We start from the raw sequence: 23392 nt of genomic DNA, 5'->3' as shown, positions 1-23392 counted from the left end.
AGTAGTTGTTGCGCACGGGGCTTAGTTGCTTTGCAGCATGTGGGATCTTTCTGGACCAGGGCTCGAACTTGTGTCCCCTGCATTGGCAGGCGGATTCTTAACCACTGTGCCACCAGGGAAGTCCCTAAGCACTACTCCTTTCTTGCACAACTCTTTGATTTTCCTAGAGTTAATAATTGCTTCCTTTAAAAATTTGCTTAGTTTTTCTTTGAATGTTCCAATTATTATTTTTTCTCTCAAGTGCTTGAACAGGTATATAAAATCTCTATGAATGTTTTTTTCTAAATGCTCAGATATTTCTCTTTCCTAGACTCCTCCCAGAGCACCCTGACCCCCATTCGTCCTCCTCTGATCTGGCCAGGACAAACAACCTTGCTGACCATTCTCTAATCCTGTGAAGTCTTTTCACTCAATTTCGATTTTGATGACTTTTTCTTGCATCACATGTTTTTTTTTTTTAAATTTACTCTTGCATATGAAAACACTTTTCCCTGTATCTTCTGGAAAGATGAAAAATGGGAGATACATTTTTCCTTTTGTGCAAATCTGAAAATGTCTTTGGTCAGTCCTCATATTTCATTGATAATTTGGCTGGTTTTAGAATTCTGGCTTGAAAATAATTTCCCTCAGAATTTTTAAGGGATTACCTTATCCTCTAGCATTCTGAGATGTCTGGTGATTCTGAATCCTGATTTGTTGTAGGTGTCTTTGTCTCCATGTCTGTGCCACTGACGCTTTTGGTATCCTTGTCCCTGTTGTTCTGATACTGCATGATAAAGTGACTTAGTGTTTGTGTGTGTTTAAAATTCAGTTTGTTAGGCATTCTGTAGGCCCTTTCATTAAGGAGACTTGTGCTGAGAAAGTCAATTTTATTATTTCTTGGATAATATCTATGCAACTATTTTCATTGTTCTTTCTTGAACTCTTTCTAGTTCAATATTAGAATTCTTGAACTGATCCTCTAATTCTCTTGTTTTTATTCTCTTATGTTCTGTCTCTGTCATTTGGTTTTACTTGATGGGAAACTTTGTCAGTGTATAAACCATCTTTTGAATTATTTATGTTAATACATATTTAATTATCCAAAGCCTTTTCTTGCATTCTAATTGCCTTGGGGTCATAGTAGTCTGTTCTTCTTTTGTCCATACAACATCTAGTCTCTCTCTCTCTCTCATATTCATTACTGTTTTTTGAGGGGAGATTCTCTCTTGATGTTCTCCTTATCCTTTGGACCCTTTCTTTGGGTAAGGGTGGGAATGGTTTTCTGGTTTTCCTATGGAAGTCTTTTTTTTCAAAAGTCGGTAATTTTCTGCAGCTCATTCATATTTAAGAGTAAGGCACTAGAGAATTGATATGAAACTGCATTTGGATAGCGTCTGGTGGCTGATGATATTCCCTGTAAGTCAATAGTTTAAGGTCTTTTCTCTTGGAGACCCTGTTTCTCAGAGAAGGACCCTTGAACGCCCTGCCAGTGAGCAAGAGTACTCTGGGCAGAGAGACTAAAGGTCAAGAGTTCAATGTGTAGAATTCCCTTATTCTTCCTCCAGCATCCCCAACTCTGGAACTCCTGCAATTTAATTTCTCCAAAGGATAAACCCCCTCATCTGCCTAAAGAGGAGTTGAGGAGCCGTAGCCCTTCTTGTTGCATCCAGGGGCTAAGTGGCTCAGAGGTCTTGTAGGTACAAGGTTGTCTTGCTTCACATTGGTCTTTTCTCTTCTTTGCATCTTCCAGTCTGTTTTATTTGCTTTGACTTTGTGGGTTGAAATAAAAATCAAGGATGGAGGGGGAAATGAACACATATGGTCACTCCATCATTTTTAACTGAAACTGGTTAGGTTTTTGTTGTTGGTTTTTTTTTGACCATATGTCTATTCACCTCCTATTCTACTTTTTCTTCCTTCTCTCCACTCTGAAATAACTTGAAGTATGTCTGATGTGTTTTTCAGCATCTTGGTAAACAGAATTTTTTTTACAGGGGGAACAAGATAGGGTCTTACCTGAATTCCCTTGAGGTGGTTACCCTCCTTCTCTCACCACAAATGAGCTACAAATGTATGAGTGTTGAACCATGCCCCTGTTCCATTCTAGTGTTTAATAGAGAAACCCACACCATGGATTGTATTTTCACTACCTTTCTTTTTTATTTACTGAGGATTTGGGAAAGGAAGAAAAAGACAGGGGAATGGAGGTTTAATATGACTTTAGAGTATTGTGTCAAGCACTGGTTTAAGTTCATTCATCCATTATCACCTTTAATCTCACAACTACCCTGAGGTGTAGGTGTTATCATTGCCACTTTATGATGAGAAAACTGAAGACCAGGAGGGTTAAGCATCTAGCCCAAGGCTGTTCAACTGCTGACAATTGAGGTTCAAGTGTAGGTCTCTGATTCCAAATCCCAAGCCCCTTTTATTATTCTATCTTCCACTCCCCAGTAGTAAAAACTATAAAACCCTGCTTTAAATTTTAACATAAGTAATCTTTATCTGATTAATATAATTTTAAAATTAGCTTAAGTTCACTGAAAGATTAATCCTGAAAACATTTTTGCCTCACAACTTTTATTGCATATGATAAATAGACATAAATAGGTGCAGTGGGTATCGCTCCTTTAATTTCAACTCTGACTTTTCCCTTATCAAAGCCTTCATAGAGCTCATTTTTTATTTCTCATCTGAGAGTTCTCTGTGCATATTCCTTTTCAGATCTTTATAACCCTACTTGAAAGCAAACTTCTTGGCTTTACTTCTGTTAACTCCCACAGCTAGCATGAAAACATTTGTAGAAACTTGAAATGGTAAATCCTGCTATTCTGCTGGCACTTGATTTTAAGAATTTTGTAAATGTTACCATAGTAAGTAATGCCTTGAAAGTCAATCTATTTTTTTAAAGGTATGCTTTAGTTATTTTTCTGATCTCTTTACCTTTTTATGGTCTACCCACACTGAATAGTTTTCTGCTTTGTTCCATCCAGGAAAGCAGATGCTCATGGTTCTGAATGCAGCTCCCAGGGGTTAAAATGTGGGTTTTTATCACGGAACGTGCCATACCATCTAACAAAAGTAACGTCCCAGTTGTTGTGATTTGTATAAAGGCATCAAGAAAAAGTAAATGCACAATAATGGCCCCTAAAGAATTGTTAAAATTAGACAAGAATTATATTATTCTTATATTGACAGTAACAATTTTTTTCCTGATACCATGTAATTGTTAAGATTTGTGTTAGTGAGTCAATAAAATCTCTGAACAGGAACTCTTTAGGTGAGATTTTACAGAGGAGTCTGAAATGTTCATTACTCCTTTGTAATGCACACACACTATACTATTAGACAGAAAGTTAAAAGAATAATCTACAAGCTTTAAACTAATGCCAGTTTTTCCTGAGTAATTTTATTTACTACAAATAATGCTTACATTTTGAATTAGAATTACATTTACTGTTGCTTCTAGCAAAATAAACCTGAGTTCAGTAACTCATGTTTGCAGGTTTATAAGGATCGTTTATCAAATCTTATTATTGAAGAAAATGAATCCAATAATTGAGTATTTTAGTTATCATATACTGGGGTAATTTTTATCCCAATTTCCTAATATTGATGTGTGGAAAACAGTATATGATAAGTGAAATTTTCTGTATAAAGTACTTGCATGAGTTATTGCAATTTTGCTTCAGGTTTTATATTTGAAAGTGAAAATAATCACAAAATTTTTCCATAGCCATAATTATATTATAGTAAATTATCTTTAAATATTACTTGCAATTGAATTAGCCAGATAAATTATACATGAGATAATTGTGTTGCATTGATTAGCTTAGAACTGTAAATCCATTTTGTGTGTGTATGTAAATATATACATATATACCCCCCAAAAAATTTTAGAACATGAAATAGAAATTAAAATATTATAATTTTTACAATAATATAAATGTAGTGAAAGTTTACTGGATATGTTTGTTATTAAGCATATATTTCTTTGTCCTTTAAGTTGAGACTCAAACATCTTTGCGAATGAATCTGACATGAAAAATTTTAAATGTCTAAATTTGCAGATTTTAAATATAATCAGATACAATGCAACTGAATGAAATATTTCAGTAGTACATATTTTAAAAACCAAATGCTGTCTTGGATTATTAAAGCTGCATAGTCAAAGGGTATTTGTAACAGGTTAAAAAGGAAATATTCAAACTCCATTAAACTTTAAAACTCTAAGTATAATCTTTCAGGAAATACTATGAATGGGGTCCCTGTTGATAAGATTTAGTATCTTACTCCTTACTGCACATATGCATTGAATTAAAGGAACAGTAGCAGTACTATATTTACAGAATTGACACTCTACTCTTAATATGCATATTTTTTTCATTTGTTTGCTTCTCTTTAAACAGAGAGATACCCTACTCTACTATACTCTGGTTGTTTTGCTCTAACTACTTTAATGTTTTACCTCTCTAATAATTTTGGAGCTGAATTTAAAATAGTATTCCACCATTGTAAGGAATGCCCTTAATTACAAAGTATTAATAGTTGTATAAAACTCATAGCTAAGATTTTTCTATAGTGGGGCTTTTCTCTTAGAAAGTTATTGTTGTCTTCCTGAAATTTAAAAATCCATGCTGTTCCTGGGGTTTAGATGTGGCCTGTTTGTTTGATTAGCCTCTTTATTTTATTTAAAGAATGTTATAATAGGCTTCTTAAAAATCAGAAAGAAAAAATGAAACATATATATCCATGGATGCATACACACAATAGTGTTTTATTCCATAGAATATCTAATTTCTGGACTGTTTTGGCCTGAAACTCTATCATTTCCCTTTGTAATATGTCATTTAATAGACATTTTTTTTGTTTCATAAGAGTGTTGTAAAGACATTTAACATAATCACCAAAACATCGTTTAAAAGAATTCTCTGGCAAAATAGCTATGATCAAAAATTTTCCTTGAAAAATTTAAAATTTCACTTTACTATAGAAGCATACAATTGTTTAGTTTTGAAAAGTTCAAAACAAAGATAAGTAATACATGTTCCTATAGTGAGAAATTCATTGATACCTTTGGAATTGCCATAAAGACAAAGAAAACCACAACTAATCCTCTCAAATTATTTCCACAGAGACACTTAAAATACCTGATTATGTTTTAGCTACTATGATACATTTGTGTTTAAATCAAAACCTCTCCATTTTATTCATTGTAAATTTATGCTTCTTATTCAGTTGCACCTGTCTTGATGGAAAGCATTTCTGGTTTGTAGTGAGAAGGTATATTTGGACTTAAATTTATAATGTGTAATGATTGCATTTCTATGAGTTTAGCTCTCCTAAAACAAAAAGACTGTGTGAACCCCTTTGTCACTTGGTAGCAAGTTTTCCTTGGTTGTCTTAGCTAATACCTGTCATACAGTAAGCAATAGGATAGACATGACTCCCAGCCATCCAGTTGTGAGCTTTTACATTTTCAACAGATGACTGTGGACCTTGCTGTCAGGAAACAGAGATAATGTGACATCTAGAAATAAAGTAAAAATTCGTTTCTTCATTAGATTGTTTGATGACTTAACGATTATGTTTCGAAAAACAACCAGAAAATTCCAAAGATTCTGAAAAGCAAAGTGAAATTGATTAATAGTAACTCATTTTTATTCAGTTTTGTATTTTCTTGTTAGTCATTTTTTGCATAATAACAACATTGGAAAACTAGAATTAAGTCAAATTATGCTATTTCTTATAGCTGAAAAACTAAATGTCATTATTTTTAACTATCCCTGAAATGGTTTGTGATAAACCATAATATAGAATAAAATGTTTACAATAGTATTATCAAATTTTGATAATACTTGTTTAATGTTAAATATTTTCCTTATCAGCAAATGAAGAGGAATGTTAAGGAAGCTGTAGTTTTATTGTTACAAGATACTTCTAGTTCTGACTAATTGACTTTGAACTACTAACTGACCCTGCTCACTTTAAACAATGGGGTCATTGCCAAATATACTGATTGAAGTCCATTTAGAGAACTAGAAATTATTTAGGCTATATATTGAATTAATTAGGAAATTTTAAATGAAAAACCGAGAATCTATGTGAATTGCTAAGTTTTTCTGTAAAACCTGTGCTTTCACTGATTGGTTGCTTATCTTGATAATCATTAAAAATATTTAATGTAGAACTTATAGTTGATGTTATAGCTCTTTTCTAATATTAAGTGTTTCTAATAATAATTTTCTAATATAAAATGTCAACTATTAGTTTTAGTACTTATTCTTAGAGTTATTTAGCTAAAGTTTACGTGAGGAACATAGAAACAAAAATATACTCCTTCATCCATAGATGACACTATGCAGTGGCAAGTGAAATAGACATTTCTAGCCAAATTTCTAGTTCAGCTACTTTTTTTTTGCCTAGCTACTTTTCTAGTCAAACTTAATTAAAATAGATCCCATGAATAATTAATGTTTACTCTTAACTTTGACTTCACTTGTTTTTCAGTAGACCAAACTTTAGGTTATTTTCTTTTTCTTTTTTCTTTTTTTCTCTGGTTTTCAAAGAGCTAGCTAAGGGATCTTTATAGCTAAAATTGAGGCTGACCATTACTATGTGATTTAAGCATTAAATTTAAAACATACCATCTAAAGTCAGCTAAGGTAACACCAGTGGAATAGTTATTATTTTAGGAGAACTATGGTTCATGGTACAATGGAATTATTTCTTCTTTTGAGAAGAAGAATGGTTCATAACACATTAAATTAGGAACAAGCGATTCTGGGGTTCTTTCTACTTTTCATGATTTCCTGCAATAAGTCTGTTCCCAGTAGAATTTATAGTCTAGCAGGGATAAGAGGGGAAGAGGTAACCAGGTATTGAGGTATAAAATCTCTGTAAGAGCCACATCTAATCTAGCCTGGACTGATATCCTCCAGCAGCCAAAGGAGGCTTTGCAGAGGGAATGAGATTTAAAACTCAGCACTGAAAAATATGTAGGGATTGAAATGGAAGAAGGGTGCTGGGACTGGAGAACGTGACATGTGCAAATGTCGTGAGCTGGGAAGAAGCAGAGTGTTTTCCAGGAAACAATATTCTCTCTCTATGTCATCTTGCCATTGGCTTTTACATTATGGGAGACATTTTCAAGATTGTCCTTCATATAATTAACATTAAGTTTTGCAGGATTCTTTTTATTCTTTATTAATTGTAATTTTTTTTACATTTTGCTATAGCATTATAAATTCTTTAGAGTTTTTTAAGTTTGGCCCCTTCTCTCGTTTAAAAAATTCCTTTCTCCTTACCTTTACCCAGACATTTATATGAAATAGTTATTCTTTTACTAATATTACATATGAAAAATAGAGGTTGAGTGAGAGTAAAGAAATTACATACAGTTACCCAGTTTGTTGTCAGTAAAAGACAGTTTATACATGACAAGGGTATAGTGTAACAGTTAATTTTCAGGTCTATTTTATTGTTAATTAGGGTACATACTAATTCTCCCAATATCAGTGTGTTTCCCACTACTTTCAGAGAGGATAGAGACCCAATCACCATTACAGTTTATGAAAGTATAATACACACACACACACACCCCACGGTTTTCCATTTCCTAAAACTGGAGCTAGGTAAACTTCATTTCCTTGTTTTATTTTGTCTTGCAATTTAAGTTTCTAGAATTAAATTAACAACAAGTTTCTCACAAATTGTCAATTCATTCATTCTTCTATAGTATTCTAATATGCACACAAAGCAATAATCCACACTTCCAATATCAGAAGTAATCATTCTGTAATTATGTACAACTTCATTTGAAAAACAAGAATAGACTTGTTCCAAAGTTAATCATGTGAAAATGGACTCATTAATTCCAACTGTCCATCTTGAGACTGAATGTGCCAGTCAACCTGCACAAGTCTGGATATACTGTTTTATTTTTAGGGCTTGCAAATTCTACATTTGCTTTGAATGCCCTGTTTTCCTTAAATAGGCACGTGTCTTCACCTAATTTATAAGAATAGTCAATTCAGATTACTTACATTTAATGTCACCACTTCCTATAGCTATTGCTCCTTAGTATTCATGGAAAAATCTCAGAAAGAGTTAGTTAGTAAGACTGTCAACTACGGATGACAGAGATGATTTTAAAGAAAAAAAATTTTTGATGAGAATGCTGGAAATAAATTATACAGTTAATCAAAAAATGGTACAGATGAACCAGTTTGCAAGGCAGAAATAGAGACACAGATATAGCGAACAAATGTATGGACACCAAGGGGGGAAAGAGGGGTGGGGTGGTGGTGGTGGTGGGATGAATTGGGAGATTGAGATTGACATATATACACTACTATGTATAAAACAGATTAATAAGGACCTGCTGTGTAAAAAATAAAATAAAGTTCAAAAAAAAAAAATTATACAGTTAATAAAACCTCAAGGGAATAGGATGGTATCAGGGATATAAAATAGAGAAAAACAAAAATGAAAAGAATTACTGGGGTCCCAGAGCAAACAATGACCATGTTTGGGTTTTTCTACCAAATAAGCTATTTTGTGGAAACTTTACAACTCAGAATGTATTGTGGTTTGAGAGAAGGAAGGTAACATTTCACTAGTTATTTACTCTATGACTGCTTCATTCCAACCAAAACATAATTCTTTGCATAATGTGTTCTCTTTTACTTAAATCCCCACATGGAATTCATCAGACATGATAAAATAATGTACTTATTCCTTTTCAGATCTTGGGGAAAGAGAGCGCTACTTTAAAAGTGTAACGAAAGCATAATTTACTTTGCAATTCTTTGATTTTATACATTTTGTCTATCTTTCCTAGAGGACTTTGAGTTTAATATCCAATAAATATATTTCATGGAAAAGTAAACTGTTTTAATAAATTATTTTAGAGTTTAATAAAAACAAATAACTGCTTTCACCAAGGATCAACATCAATTAATCAGCTGATATTTATCGTACCTTCCACTTTGTGGGCGACGTGGGTGATCTAAAAGGTCCTTTACCTCTAGAAGTTTGGATAAAGTATGTGACAAAAATAGAAAATGATGAAGTGCCAAAAACAGAGACAGAAGAGTTCAGAGAAGTGAAAGATTGATATGTGTTCACCTTAGACATGGGGTGGACTTAGAGCTTTAAGGATAAGTACTATTTAGAAAGCACCACGGCAAGTGATTAGTCGAAGTAAAAGGAAATAATAGGAATCAGGCACTGTGGTGAGTGAAGATGTCACCTTAAAGAGAAAGTAATTATGTTATACGTAAGTAGAGCAAAGGTTGCGTGTTGAAAAGAAACAGAATATCATGCTGGAAAGGGATGTTGACTGAAATTTGGTGGATCAAGAAAGCAGGGAAGAGGTTTGGTTTCGTATTGTATTAAAGACAACAGAGATTCATAATCAGTTCTTGAAAAAAATAAAGAAGCAATATGTTTAAAATTATGTTTAACACTAGTCTTGGTTACAGATTAGAATAACAAAGAAGAGAAAGAATAAAAGGTGACTTCCAGTTAGATGAGGAGAGGCTATTCAGTTTTGTGAGAAACAGTCCTCACTTTGGTAGTGAACTATAATGTCCCAGTTTACATTCCACTCACAAATGCTGCTTATAGAGGAAATGCATTGTTCAATTCTAAAGTAGAATCTTTAATGTCACTTCTTGTGTTACTTAGTTTCGTAAATGAATTGGTCATTCTTATCAGAAATATCAACAATTTACTGCATGTTTACTGCGTGATTCTTGGATTCTTGGCACTGATAAAAGAACTATGAGAATTTTGCAAAACAGAGACACATGGGCACTAGGTAAGGCACATCAGACAAATATACAAGACCATCTGTCTTTGTCCATCAACAAACCTACATCTTCAAGACTGAGTTTAAATATCACCTCTCCCTGAGTGCTCACCAAACATCCCATAAAGAAATGACTATTTTTCACTATTTTCTTAATTCAATAATATTTTTATTGTATTATCTCAATGGTTTTTACTGTCTTGTAGTGTTTTTATTCTGATCTTTATTGAATTTAATATTATTTAAGATGTACTCTGGCATTATTCATTTAATAGATAGTGTCATTTAGATTATAAGCACTTTGAGGATAAGTCAAGGTAAAAGATGGTTAATGAATCTATATTTATATGCTACTCTTGGTATACGGCAGAAACTCAATAATATTCATAGAGTGAATAAAATAGTAAATATTTTTCCATCTTCCATAAGTGCTACTGGGCTCATATCATGAGTATTCACAATAATGATTACTTTTTACAAGGGACTATCAGGGAAAGTAATAAATCCTCCTTTGTTCAAAAAGTCACAGTTTAAAAGTTAGAAAAAATAATACACAACCAAGGAGAAAAACATTCTTGTATGTGTGAACATGTATGTATACTCCCAGATAATATACACCTGGTACTCCATAGTATGTGATGTTTTTAGTATAAACTATGTTATACTCTTTGAAAAATAAACAATGTAGTCAAGAAACAGGCAGGGAAGTGCCCTAGATAAGCGGCCAAGAGGAGTAGAGCATAAAGGTAGATCTGAAAGAGAAGGTCAGTAGTAGGAAAGATGAGATCGGGCACATTCAGAATGAAACAATGCCATTTGCAGCAACATGGATGGACCTAGAGATTATCATATTAAGTGAAGTAAGCCAGACAAAGACAAATATCATATGATATTGCTTATATGTGGAATCTGAAAAAAAAAAAAAGATACAAGTGAACTTATTTCCAAAAAGAAATAGACTCACAGACATAGAAAACAAATTTATGGTTACCAAAAGGGGAAGTGGGGGGAGGGATAAATTAGGAGGTTGCGATTAATGTACACATGCTACTATATATAACATAGATAACCAACAGGACTGTATAGCACAGGGAATTATACTCAATATTTCATAATATCCTATAAGGGAAAAGAATCTGAAAAAGAAAATATATATACATACATATATGTGTGTGTATATCTATATCTGTATCTATATCTATCTATATCTATATCTATATCTATATCTGAATTGCTGTGCTATACACCTGAAACTAACACAGTGTTGTAAATCAACTACACTTCAATACAAAAATAAAGAATAAAAAAAAATAGCAGGAAAGAATGTACATCTAATACAGTTTATCAAGACCCGTTAGTGATTCACACCGAATTAAAGTGTGTTCTAAGTGGTATGTAAAGCTGTAGGTGTTAACGGGAAGAGAACATCTGAGATATGGTAATGTGTTAATAATCAAGACACCAAGTTAAATTAATTGCCTACACAAGTGGGATATAGTATTGCAGATAACATATAAAGGTAAATTATCCCCAAACTATTCATTTTTTTAATTTAAAACATTTTAAGCATCTATTAGTCTATATTAGTCAGTCTTTGAACTCATAATATACATAAAATGCATAATATATTATCTAATGTTCTCAGAACTCAGTATATGTTTCTAAATGAAACCATATGTAACCAGCTGTCTCAGAGGAATGAGAGGAGTTATCTGGAATCCGTGTCTTCTTTGCTTAACTTTTCGCTGGTACATATATCATGCTGAAAATTGTCAACATCCTCAGAGTATATGAAGGAAAATGGTAGAAGAGGAAGCTAATATTCACCAAAGATGTACCCTGTGTAAAAGGACTGGATTAGATATCTCATATTCTTTATCTCATGTTAATCTTCATAATAAACCACTAATATTGGGGTCATTATCATTATTTTATAATGAAGAAACCGAGGCTTGGCCAGAGCATGAAATATGCTTAAAGTCACCCAAATAGTAAGTGGCAGAGCTGGTATTCAATGCCAGAGCCCAAGCCCTTCCTCTCCTCTGCACTGGCCTTGCTCATAAAATGGCAACTGGCTGAAAAACGAAGTCCGATCATTGTTTTACACATATCCTTACAGAGATTTTAGGTAATTTGTTTTTCACTAAATATTTTGGAGGGTTGATGATGGGGACATACAGTTGCCAGATGGATGCGAAAAACAAACCTGAACTGAATTGCGCTTAAAAAAATAAATTTTCTGCTTTCTCATAGTTTCCTACATTGAGAGATTTTTTTTTGTTTTTGACATCCAAAGCATAGTTTGCACTGTGGCAAGACATATGGGGTTAAAAATTGAATAGGTGGCGACCATACAAAATTGAAAGCAAGTTTTATTGAAAAATGTGTGATAACAGGAGTTAGGTGCAGATAGTCTTTAACCTCAAAAGATCTAAAGCATTTATGTGCCAGAAGAGTGCTTAGTATATGGTAGACAATCAATACTCTTTTGAAGAATAAATGGATACCTTATAATATCAATATCAGTGATGGTCGAGGGCAGACTGGCAAATTTTAAATTCTCTCATTAGAAATATCAAAGTATATCTTGATGAAATATCAAATGTTTTGATTGCTTCATTTTACACTTCTTGCAGATAAACTTAAATTAGTAAAGATAAAATGAATCAAGTGCTTTCATATTTTCCAGTGCTCAGCTCCTTGTGGTAAAGGTTTAAAGTACCGTGAGGTGATTTGCGTTGACCAATTCCACGGGAAATTAGAAGAAAAATATTGCAGTCATCTACAGAAACCTCGAACTCATAAAGCTTGTAGATCTGCCAGATGCCCTTCATGGAAAGCCAAAAGATGGAAGGAGGTATGTAAGATGTTTTATGATTATCTATGTATTTTTGCATTTACAAAGGAAATCTTAATTCATTCTGTATGCTTTCAATAACCTTGAAAGTTTTACTCCACTAAATGTGTTTTATTCTATTACACAATTTTTTTGCGCTATGCTCTGAATTAATATTGCACAGTGTTAACACGTTTGCTAAGTTCATAGCTTAATAACAAATTAGTCTTTTGATTTTTTTTTTTTTTGTGGTCGTAAACTTTACAAGAAATTCTGTTACTGAATAATAGGGAGGCTACTGATGATTATAATATTATTCCAGGTGGCTTAACAGTAAAATATACATGATGAGATGTTTAGTAACTGCCTTGTTTCCACACTAAAGTCTTGGATTTGAGATGAGTTTGCAACTTGGAAAAGGGACTGGTAAGTTCCAGATGGATCATAATTGGAGATGGTTTAAGAGTCAGGGACATGACAGAACTAGGGAGCCCAGCTGGTATAAGGCCAGAGCGGACACACTTGGAAAGACTCAGCAAAAATGAAGCTGATGTGGAGATGTGACCAAGGCTGAAAACTCAGTTTATAAAAGAAGGGTGATGGATACTTGCTCTGGCACACTCAGGGAAGTAAGCTCCAGATCTAAACTAAGAAAGCCATATATTTGAATGTGGTTGTCCAGCAAAGACCAGCCTGGGAAATATGAAAGAGGAAAAAGCTATAAATGAAGCCAGAAATGTTAACTAGAATAATTTCCTGAGGCCTGATTTCAGTGGGGCTAGGCTTTCAGCAAAGCTATCTGGCTGCTCTCAGCAGTATCTCAGGATACTTATCCATGTCTTAGAGGAGCTAGTCCTACGATGGGAAAAATAACCTCATCTGCTGATGGAACTTCCTTGTCTCTGTCTGATGTTGGAGCTATGTTAGGAAGATAGGGGTTCAGACAGGAGCTAGAAGTGGGGTTTCCCTGGGCCTCTAAGTTTTCATCCTTCACTCCGTGAGATCAGATCCTTGGTGGCAGAGCACCAGCTTTTAAAGTGACGGTGTCAACGCATCATTATTTTTGAATAAAAAGCTCCCAAATTGAGTGAGCATCTCAGGTTTCTGTGTAGAAGAGTTGGCCTCTGTCAAGTGTTAGGGTGCTGAGAATTGTGGTTCATCTTTGACTGAAAACTAGGGGCAAACATGTCTCTGTTTTTCTTCTCAAAACAAAAAAATATATATCTGAGCACTTACTTCTACCCTGAATTTTGGTACAGTAAATAAAATTAATTTTGTGGTTTAGCAGAGGCCATTATTTAAAACATATCCCATTAACCTGTTTTATTTAGTGAATGCCACTACTACCTACTAAGTCGTTCAAAAAAGAAATACTGGGTCCATCCCGTCTCCCTTGACCCCTCAGTTAGTTATTCCCTAGCTTCTCTCAATTCTCCCATCAAAGTAACTCTTGAGCAGCTCATGCAGCTCAATAACAAAAAAACAAACAACCCAATCCAAAAATGGGCAGAAGACCTAAATAGACATTTCTCCAAAGAAGATATACAGATTTCCAACAGACACATGAAAGAATGCTCAACATCATTAATCATTAGAGAAATGCAAATCAAAACTACAATGAGATATCATCTCACACCAGTCAGAATGCCCATCATCAAAAAATCTAGAAACAATAAATGCTGGAGAGGGTGTGGGGAAAAGGGAACCCTCTTGCACTGTTGGTGGGAATGTAAATTGATACAGCCACTATGGAGAACAGTATGGAGGTTCCTTAAAAAACTAAAAATAGAACTACCATATGACCCAGCAATCCCACTACTGGGCATATACCCTGAGAAAACCATAATTCAAAAAGAGTCATGCACCAAAATGTTCATTGCAGCTCTATTTACAATAGCCAGGACATGGAAGCAACCTAAGTGTCCATCTTCGGATGAATGGACAAAGAAGATGTGGCACATATATACAATGGAATATTACTCAGCCATAAAAAGAAACAAAATGGAGGTATTTGTAGTGAGGTGGATAGAGTTAGAGTCTGTCATACAGAGTGAAGTAAGTCAGAAAGAGAAAAACGAATACAGTATGCTAACACATATATATGGAATCTAAGGGGAAAAAAAAAAAAAAGGTCATGAAGAACCTAGTGGCAAGACGGGAATAAAGACACAGACCTACTAGAGAATGGACTTGAGGATATGGGGAGGGGGAGGGGTAAGATGTGACAGGGTGAGAGAGTGGCATGGACATATATACACTACCAAATGTAAAATAGATAGCTAGTGGGAAGCAGCCGCATAGCACAGGGAGATCAGCTCGGTGCTTTGTGACCACCTAGAGGGGTTGGATAGGGAGGGTGGGAGGGAGGGAGATGCAAGAGGGAAGAGATATGGGAACATATGTATATATATAACTGATTTATTTTGTTATAAAGCAGAAACTAACACACCATTGTAAAGCAATTATACTCCAATAAAGATGTTAAAAAAAAAAAAAAAAAAGTAACTCTTGAATCTCCATGGCAATCATCCCAGTCTAGTTCATCATCATCTGTTTCCAGGTGTATGATGACCTCCCAACATATATATTTGCCATTATTTGCTTACATTTAGTGTGAGCTCTAGAAGAACTCATATTATCGTGTCTCTTAATTCTTCTATGACTTACCGTTGTGTTTAGGAGGTAAGTCTAAAGCCTAACCATGTCTATTTCTTCAGCATTATCTCAGGCCACAGAATCTTAGATACAATGGATATCTTGTTCACTAAGCACCCAGCTTGGTATCTGGCTAAATACTTCTTATTTTGAATACTGTAATTTAGTTGAAAAAAAACCCTGCTGTCTCTTAATTTATATATTTGTCATATTGCAGTTTTGCTTAAAGTGGGAGTTTGCCTTAGTTTATCCGGACCAAGATATGACAGAATAACAGCAAAGTAGCTTTCCCTGGGAGGGGGAAACACTCTAAAGGCACTGCATCCAGCACATGGCAGATACCTTCTAAACCTGACAACAGGCAGGAGCCGCTGGTGGAAGTGGGAGAGACTCTGCTTTTCGGCCACCAGCATCCCTGTTGATCCCCAGGATTCTTTTGCTGCCTTGCAGCTGCTGCAGCTGCTGTGGTTGTTATTCATGAGGGACACTTCCTGACCCTTGACCTCCAGCTCCACAACAGTGAATGAGTCATCGGTGCTGACAACTTGTCCTTGGCTTGCCACCAACTCTGAAATTATATAAGATTCACTAAAGGAATGTATTTCAGGGATTTCTAAGATACAGATATGAATACGTAAAGACGATAAAAAACACAGATGCTTTTGTACAGAGTCAGCTTTTCTTCTTTGAATTGGTTTTCCTTGTCATAGAAATTAGCTTCATACACCCACACAAGTCCCCAAAACTCTGCCAGAAACAAATGACCACTAGTGAAGTCGCTGGCTTTGATTTATTCTATAAAAAGTACCCACATGAAGTTAACAATTGCAGGCTGTCAGTGAGCTGCATATAATAATATATTCAACAGAAGTGTAATTTCAGAGGTAGTTACAAGATAATCACTGGTTGCTACTTTGTTCCAACTGCATAAATTGTAACATTGCTTTACTAGAATCCCTCACTATAATTTCATTTTATTACTATTTTACATTGTACCTCTAATGGAAAGACTTATTTGGCAAACTGTGACCACAGAGGTGCTCAAATGAGTTTTGAAGTTAACACTCTTCATTTGGTATTTGATATCACTTTTTTAATGAAAGGATTTAGTAATGCATTTTAATGACTGCAGCCAAACAGGAACAAACATTGCTATATAGAGTCCTTTGTCCCTAGGGTCCAGATGTATACGTTTAGAGGCAAAATAAATACTGGAATCATTTAAAAAGAAAAAAGCCTCATCCTCTTATTTCTGGAACCGGGCTTTTTGTTTTTTGTTTTCACCTAATTTTACCTATTTGGGAATACCAGCTTCAGTTGTAAATTTAAGTTTTTAAGGCTAGCATGGGGTATTAGTATCCTCATGGTCTCATGCTTAGTTCAGTGCCATCCAAACGTAGTTTTGTTTTGTTCTGTTTTGTTTTTATATATATAAATGGAAGTGTGCCCTCTAGTAGACTGGGATTTGGGCTGCTTTTTTTTTTTTTAAACCTGTGGGTTTCTGCTTACTTTTTTTTTTTTTTTTTGATTCATTTATTTATCCATTGACTGATTGATTGCTATGCTGGGTCTTCGCTTCCGCGCTAGGGCCCTCCCCAGTCCCGGCAAGCGGGGGCCACTCTTCATCGCGGTGCGCGTGCCTCTCACTATCGCGGCCTCTCTTGTTGCGGAGCACAGGCTCCAGACGCGCAGGCTCAGCAGTTGTGGCTCACGGGCCCAGTTGCTCAGCGGCACGCGGGATCCTCCCAGACCAGGGCTCGAACCCGTGTCCCCTGCATCAGCAGGCAGATTCCCAACCACTGCGCCACCAGGGAAGCCCCCAAACGTAGTTTTTATACCCAGAAAAAAAAAAAAAAAATCATCCAGAATTCTCACCTCCCCTTGATCATGGCAAACCTGCCGGACAGCTTAGAAAGATACTTGAAGAATCTCAGGCAACCCTATTGACTCTAGAGCCTCGTGATAGCAGCCACTTACTTGGTCCCTCTTTTCAGGGACCCGTTATTTTCTTTGTAGTATTTTAAGAACAGAGCTGGAACCAAATGTGATATGAGTTCCAAAATCTCACAAGTCTACCGGCTAGTGCCCCCCTTTCCCAAAACATCTAATCTGAAAAATTATTTTTTTGGAAACTATTTGCTAAATGCTGACATGGTTAAGTGATTTTGTATTTCTGTAATTCCATATTTTCTGTATTTCCAAAATACATATATAAATCATATTTGATTTCAAATATAGTCATATTTGAAAAAATTGTGATGTATACATATATATCTTTTATAATCTAAAAAGATGGTAAATCTTAAGTCCCCACAGCCCCTGACCAAGAATGCAGAGCCTCTTCATCTTTACACCCAGGTTAAGTGAGTTTTCTTCCAGGAAGACAGGCTGAGGCCAAGGCCAGAGAGGATGTCTTTTTGTTCTGGGGCTGGGTGAATTATGCTTCTCAATCTCTTCTAGCTAGTGCCAGCAATTCTGTTTTCGAATTTCTATGCTGCCTGTTAACTCTCTTCCTTTATCATCTTTCTTGATACTTAAGATGGTCTATCTTTGAGTGGGCTGAGACGACTAATACTCTTTGGTTTGAGGCATGTGTTGAGAAACTTTTCAAGGCAAAAATATTTGTATCTCTGTAAGAAAAGTGAATAAAATGGGAATAGGAAGGAAGCAGCAAGGGACAGTCACTTCCTGACACTGCTGAGAGACTTCTGTATTCTTCCCAACTGTAGGTATTATTCATTATGCAGACGAGGAAACAATGGCTTATAGGAGTTAAGTACTGAATAGCTTGTGCAGGTCACAGGCCAGGAAGTGATGGGGGGGGGGATGAGCCTTTGAACACTTGTCTGAGTCTTACCTACTGTAGTTGCTGTCATAATTATTTTATAATTATCATTTTACCTGAGCTCATCTTTATACTTCCTTAGCAATGTCTTTTACTTCCTTAGCAATGTATCTCCCCTCTTACAAGGCACCTGAAGTCAACAATTGCAGAATGTCACTGGATGACACATTAACAATGCATTCAACAGAAACGTAATTTCTATGTTGTGTTGAGTTCATTACAGGCTTATTTATATATAAAAAGTCTGTTGCATAAACTTAAGATATATATGGATTTTACATATCTTAGGAAAATAACTGAGGGTTTAATTGATCATGTATTGACTATGGTGTAGTTGCTTAAATCACTAGCAACATATTAGGCTACATTAATACATGAAGAGTGTTCAAAACTTTGCACTAATAAATTCTGGTCAGATTTTTGGAGCAGTACCTATTCTGAGACCCACACTGTAAGAAAAGTCTTGACAAATTATCAAATCCCCAGAGAAGCACAATCGAATTGTTATAACTATTCTGTATCAGTTCCACTGTGTTCTGTTGCAAGTAGGAAAAGCACTGATTATTAGTGGCTTGAACTCAAAGTCATTTATTCTTTACTTAACAAGACCAGAAGGTCACTAGATTTAAGTTTGATTCAGTAGCTCCGCAATGGCAGGGTGCTGGATGGGCATTTCTGTGATTCTGTTGATCAACTCCTAATGGTCATAAAATAGCTGCTCCCTTTCCAGGCCTCACACCTTTATACTTTCTCACATGAAAGTAAGTATGTATTGTTCTATGCTGATAAGGAGGACAGGTTCTAGACAGTGGATAAAGTTTATGGAAGAATATTTCAGCTCAATATAGGAGAGTATTTGCTAAAACTGCAGAGTCACCCAAAAATGAAATGATTGCTTTCAGGATATAGTGAACTTACTCATACTGAGGCTATGGAAGTATGGGTAGGTTTGATATTCATTCATTCACTACCGCTGTAAAATAGATTTCAGGATGGAAGAGGAATTGGAATTAGATACTCCTAGAGTCTTTTCTAACTCAAAATCCTGTACTACTGCTAATACTACTGCTACAGTATTGATTCATTTGAAATAAACTACAGTTACAAATAACTGACTATAATAAAATCAAAACCTTAATCCATTAACAAGAAATTATAAATAATGCATCAAGAAAGGACTTTACTATTACATTTTAAATAATTGTTTATTAAATAACAGAGTGAGTTAGCCTTAATGAACCCATTTTGGCAATGCATGTTCTAACATTTCTTCATCTCTGCTCTACAGTAGCTAAAACAACTACAGTACCTGTGGACTGGCTAAAACTTACCTTCTCCACTTCCACTGTCAAGTCTTTAAAGCACCAGGCTATGCAGTGTTGTAGTACATGTACGCATGAATAGGAAATTTGGCTGATTTTTCCTCTCTGAGTTAAATTATGCAGTGGCGGTCAGTTACTGCCTTCCAATCAATTATTTGTGTCATACTCATAATGATAGACTCGCATTGCCTTCATATGAGTTACTTGGATTTTTAAAGAAAGATAAAATTTAACATGCTTATAAAAATGTGGTTCAATAAAGCTGTTGAATAAGGATGACTACTCTGGAGTTACAGCTGTACCTTGGGAGGTCATTCTAATAAGTCGCTGGACGTAAGAGTGAGTTATCATATCTTCACAGCATCCGCAGCCCGGAAGAGAAGCTGATGGGCAAAGGTGATAAATTAGGCTTTGGAAACGTTGGATTTGAGGTGCCTTTGACATATCTATGTAGAAAATACATGAAAATTCATGTCAATACATGAAAAATTCCTTGTAAATACATGAAAATATAAATGGAGAGCTCAGAATTATGATCAAGGCTGGAGAGAACAGATTTAGAAATTATTGGGACATACAAGAAATTGCTCAGAGAGAGCTCAGAGGGTATAAAGAGAAGCAAGTTATAAAGAGAACCCTGGGAGACGCTAACATTCAAAGGCTAAACAGAGAAAATAGAGTCAGTTAAGGACTCCAAGAGGAGAGTACCTGGAACCAGAGGGGATTTCAATCACAGAGGCCAGAAAGGCTCAACAGAATGTGGTCACTGGTGCTGAAGGTGTCAGTGAGATTAACTAAGAAAAGACTTGAAAAGTGTCTCTTGGACTTGGCAGTTAGGGTTATCGATGACATGAGGCTAAGAAGTACTTCATTTAAGCAATGAATTCTCTCCTCTATTCAAATCTGAAATCACATCAGTTTAGTTTTTTGTACTCTTAACTCTAAAAAATGCTGAAAAACAAAAGTTACTTGTGTTCTTCCAAGCAGTAGTCCAGTTTTTTTTTTTTTTCCTTTTAGGGTGAGGTCCATTATAGTAGCTCCCTATTGTGTCAGTGGATTCTTCTGAATGCATGCTGTGGTCAAGGGATCAGTCAGCCACTGTGGATTACTGAACTGTAGAATACGATATTTATCTGAAAGAACTTCTTGCTAAATTGTGTTTCATGAAATCTGTTTTCAGGAATTTTTTTCAGGTTTAGAAGTAGGAAGTTTTCCGAATATGGTTTGTATTTGTGAAATTATCACTGGAAAATGTTTGCAGGAGCCTTATTTTATAGACTAAACATTTTCAGCAGAGGTTCAGATAAGTTAAACTACATCCTGACATCTTAGTCTGCTTAATATTGTGCCCTGCACAAAATACACATTAAGTTATTATTATCTCCATAAAAAGGAGCCATGTCTTTTTTGTGAAAACGTTCAATGAGTTGTCAAAATTCAACTGCTACAGCATAAAATGAAGGTCAATATAAGTAAGTGATGTAGATATGCATAATGTTCTTTGTAAGTTAAAAAAATATAAAAATCCTCTTTTAAGTCAGTGGTTGCCGTTTATACACACAAGACAGAAAACTAAATTTAAAGGTGCCACTAGAGTAAAATTGTTGCAAGAGTTTATAAGAGGAACTTGACTCTAACAGGTGAACTATGTTCTTAGCTTTTGTGGGCTTTAAGTGTTTTAAAATTCATGATGAAACCATATTCTGCAGAGACTTATTTACTGTTAGAGAAAAAAGCAACCACTGACTCTGTGAATCCTGCAGAAATAGAGACCTTAATGAAAAACCTGAATTTTTACCCGTACACTGTCACAGTTGCGAACAGCCATGAGGCCCCATGTAACATTCAATGTGACCTCCAATCCCTTCTGGAATAACAAAGAGTATAAAAACCAAGCTCACAAATTAAATAAATACCCTTAGATGTTATCCCCACTTTATTAATGTTGGCATCCCAGCTCTTGGTTGTGGTCAGGCCCTGCTGTTTTATGGTTTGGCCTTGCGGTGTTGAGAAAGCCCTGAGAAGTTGCCAAGTCCTTCTCCGTCCCGTGGAGGCAGCACGGGGAGAGCTCAAAGGCTGCAGTCAGAAAGAAGCGGACTTAAACCTGCTTCGCCACTGACTTCGCGTAGCAGCTCAGACAAAGCATCTCTTAGCTAAGTCCCAGGTCCTTAGCCCTGGTGCCTCCTTTGTAGAGCTGTTGCGAGGAATAAATGTGTGGGACGTGTTCTGTGAAATTTTACAAATAACACAAAATCTTCTTTGTACAGATAAGACAAGTGAGAGAAGAGACTAAGACAAGGTTGTCTAAGTAAACTGTAAGCTTACACGATCAGTTTCCCAAAACACCTCTCCACTGAAATATAATCACGAGTCAACAAATCAGCAAATGTTTGGATCCCCAAGCTGTAGTAGGGACGGCAGGTATAAAGATGGATAGAACCCAAACTTGGAAATTATTGTTGCTTTGAGGGAGATAATGCATACAGCGTAATTTCAATATTTAAATAATGTTCAAAAGCAATGTAGTAGTAGAACAGTTTGTGTGGTAAATTTTATAGATATTAAGTATGTTTAAATCAGAAGAGAGAGCTATCAATTCGGATGGAGTATCTGGTCATAGTTTCTACAAGACTTGAATAGGTATTGCAAAATAAAGAACATCTATTTGTATACTTGTATAGGTGCTCCAGACCAGGCAATGTTAAAAATACTTCTTGCATGTATTTTCTATCTAATGCATGGTATAATATTGCTCTACTTTGTGATTTTTACATAATTTGATATTTCTTAGTTAATTATTCCAATCGTTTGGGCTTCTTCGTAGTGCTCTGTGACCTGTGGCTCTGGAGTTCAGCAAAGGGATGTGTACTGCAGACTGCGAGGCGTTGGTCGGGTGGCGGAAGAAAAGTGTGATCAGTCCACGCGGCCTTCTTTTCAGAGACAATGTTGGCGTCAGGACTGCATACAGTACCATTGGGTGGCGGGAGAGTGGCTGGATGTGAGTATTGTCAAGTAAACTTTGACAGCCCTTCAGTGAAAGAATGTGCTCTTCATTTCGTCATCGTATTTCTAGTGTTCAACGTCCTGTAAGAAAAGAGAGACACATCGGCAAGTGAAGTGCGTGGGTGCACAAAACATGCAAGTGAATGAAAGTTTCTGCGATCCTTCAACCAGACCTCTTGCAATCAGAAAGTGCAGAAACCCTTCCTGCAAGTATATTGTGGTAACGGGAGACTTATCACAGGTAAGGCAAAGAAAGGAAGTTGGGAATTTTCCCTCCTGGAAAACACAACTGAGTTTCAAATTTGACCCAGTTGAAACTGGGTCTAAATTTGAACATGGGAGCAGATGATGGTGTGCATATCAATCTAAGGGATAAAATCGCTGGCAGTTGGATGGTGCAAGTAGAGTAATAGCGACATGTATGTTAAACTCTGGTGCAGTTCTGAAGCGGTAACAACTTTGAAACCTACTACCAGGAACGGCTTGGCATCTGTCGCTGCATAGTTGGCTGCTTTAAAAAAATTTTCTCTTCCGGTTTTATTGAGATATAATTGACGCACAGCCCTGTGTAAGTTTAAGGGGTACAGCATATATCTATCTCTGTCTATCATCCATCTATCTATCTATCTGTCTATCTATATCTATCATCTATCTATCTATATCTATCTATCTATCATCTATCTATATCTATCATCTATCTACCTATCTATCTATATCTATCTATCTATCATCTATCTATCTATCTATCTATATATCTATCATCTATCTATATCTATCATCTATCTACCTATCTATCTATCAATCATCTATCTATCGCTTCTTTATTCATCTATTTATGGAAACTTAGGTTGCTTCCATATCTTGAATGTTGTAATCAATGCTGCAATAAATATTGGCGTGCATATATCTTTTAGAGTTAGTGTTTTTGTTTTCTT

General features: G+C 35.5%; 1 protein-coding gene across 4 annotated transcripts in view; it reads left to right on the top strand.

The window, feature by feature from the left end:
• Window positions 1–23392, top strand: part of ADAMTS20 (ADAM metallopeptidase with thrombospondin type 1 motif 20) — a 194526-nt gene that overhangs the window by 129090 nt on the left and 42044 nt on the right. For 3 of the 4 annotated variants that reach the window (XM_068561131.1, XM_068561129.1, XM_068561130.1), the window contains exons 29-31: window positions 12486–12653; window positions 22279–22452; window positions 22528–22698. In XM_068561131.1, coding sequence (XP_068417232.1) covers window positions 12486–12653; window positions 22279–22452; window positions 22528–22698 — 513 coding nt within the window. The remainder of the gene's footprint in view (window positions 1–12485; window positions 12654–22278; window positions 22453–22527; window positions 22699–23392) is intronic. The other variant, XM_068561132.1, reaches the window with a different exon arrangement.

The sequence above is a fragment of the Eschrichtius robustus genome, chromosome 13, assembly GCF_028021215.1.
Source record: "Eschrichtius robustus isolate mEscRob2 chromosome 13, mEscRob2.pri, whole genome shotgun sequence".
NCBI classification, from domain to species: domain Eukaryota; kingdom Metazoa; phylum Chordata; class Mammalia; order Artiodactyla; family Eschrichtiidae; genus Eschrichtius; species Eschrichtius robustus.
Note: the sequence above shows the minus strand (reverse complement) of the source record. Positions and strands in the feature narration are given on the sequence as shown.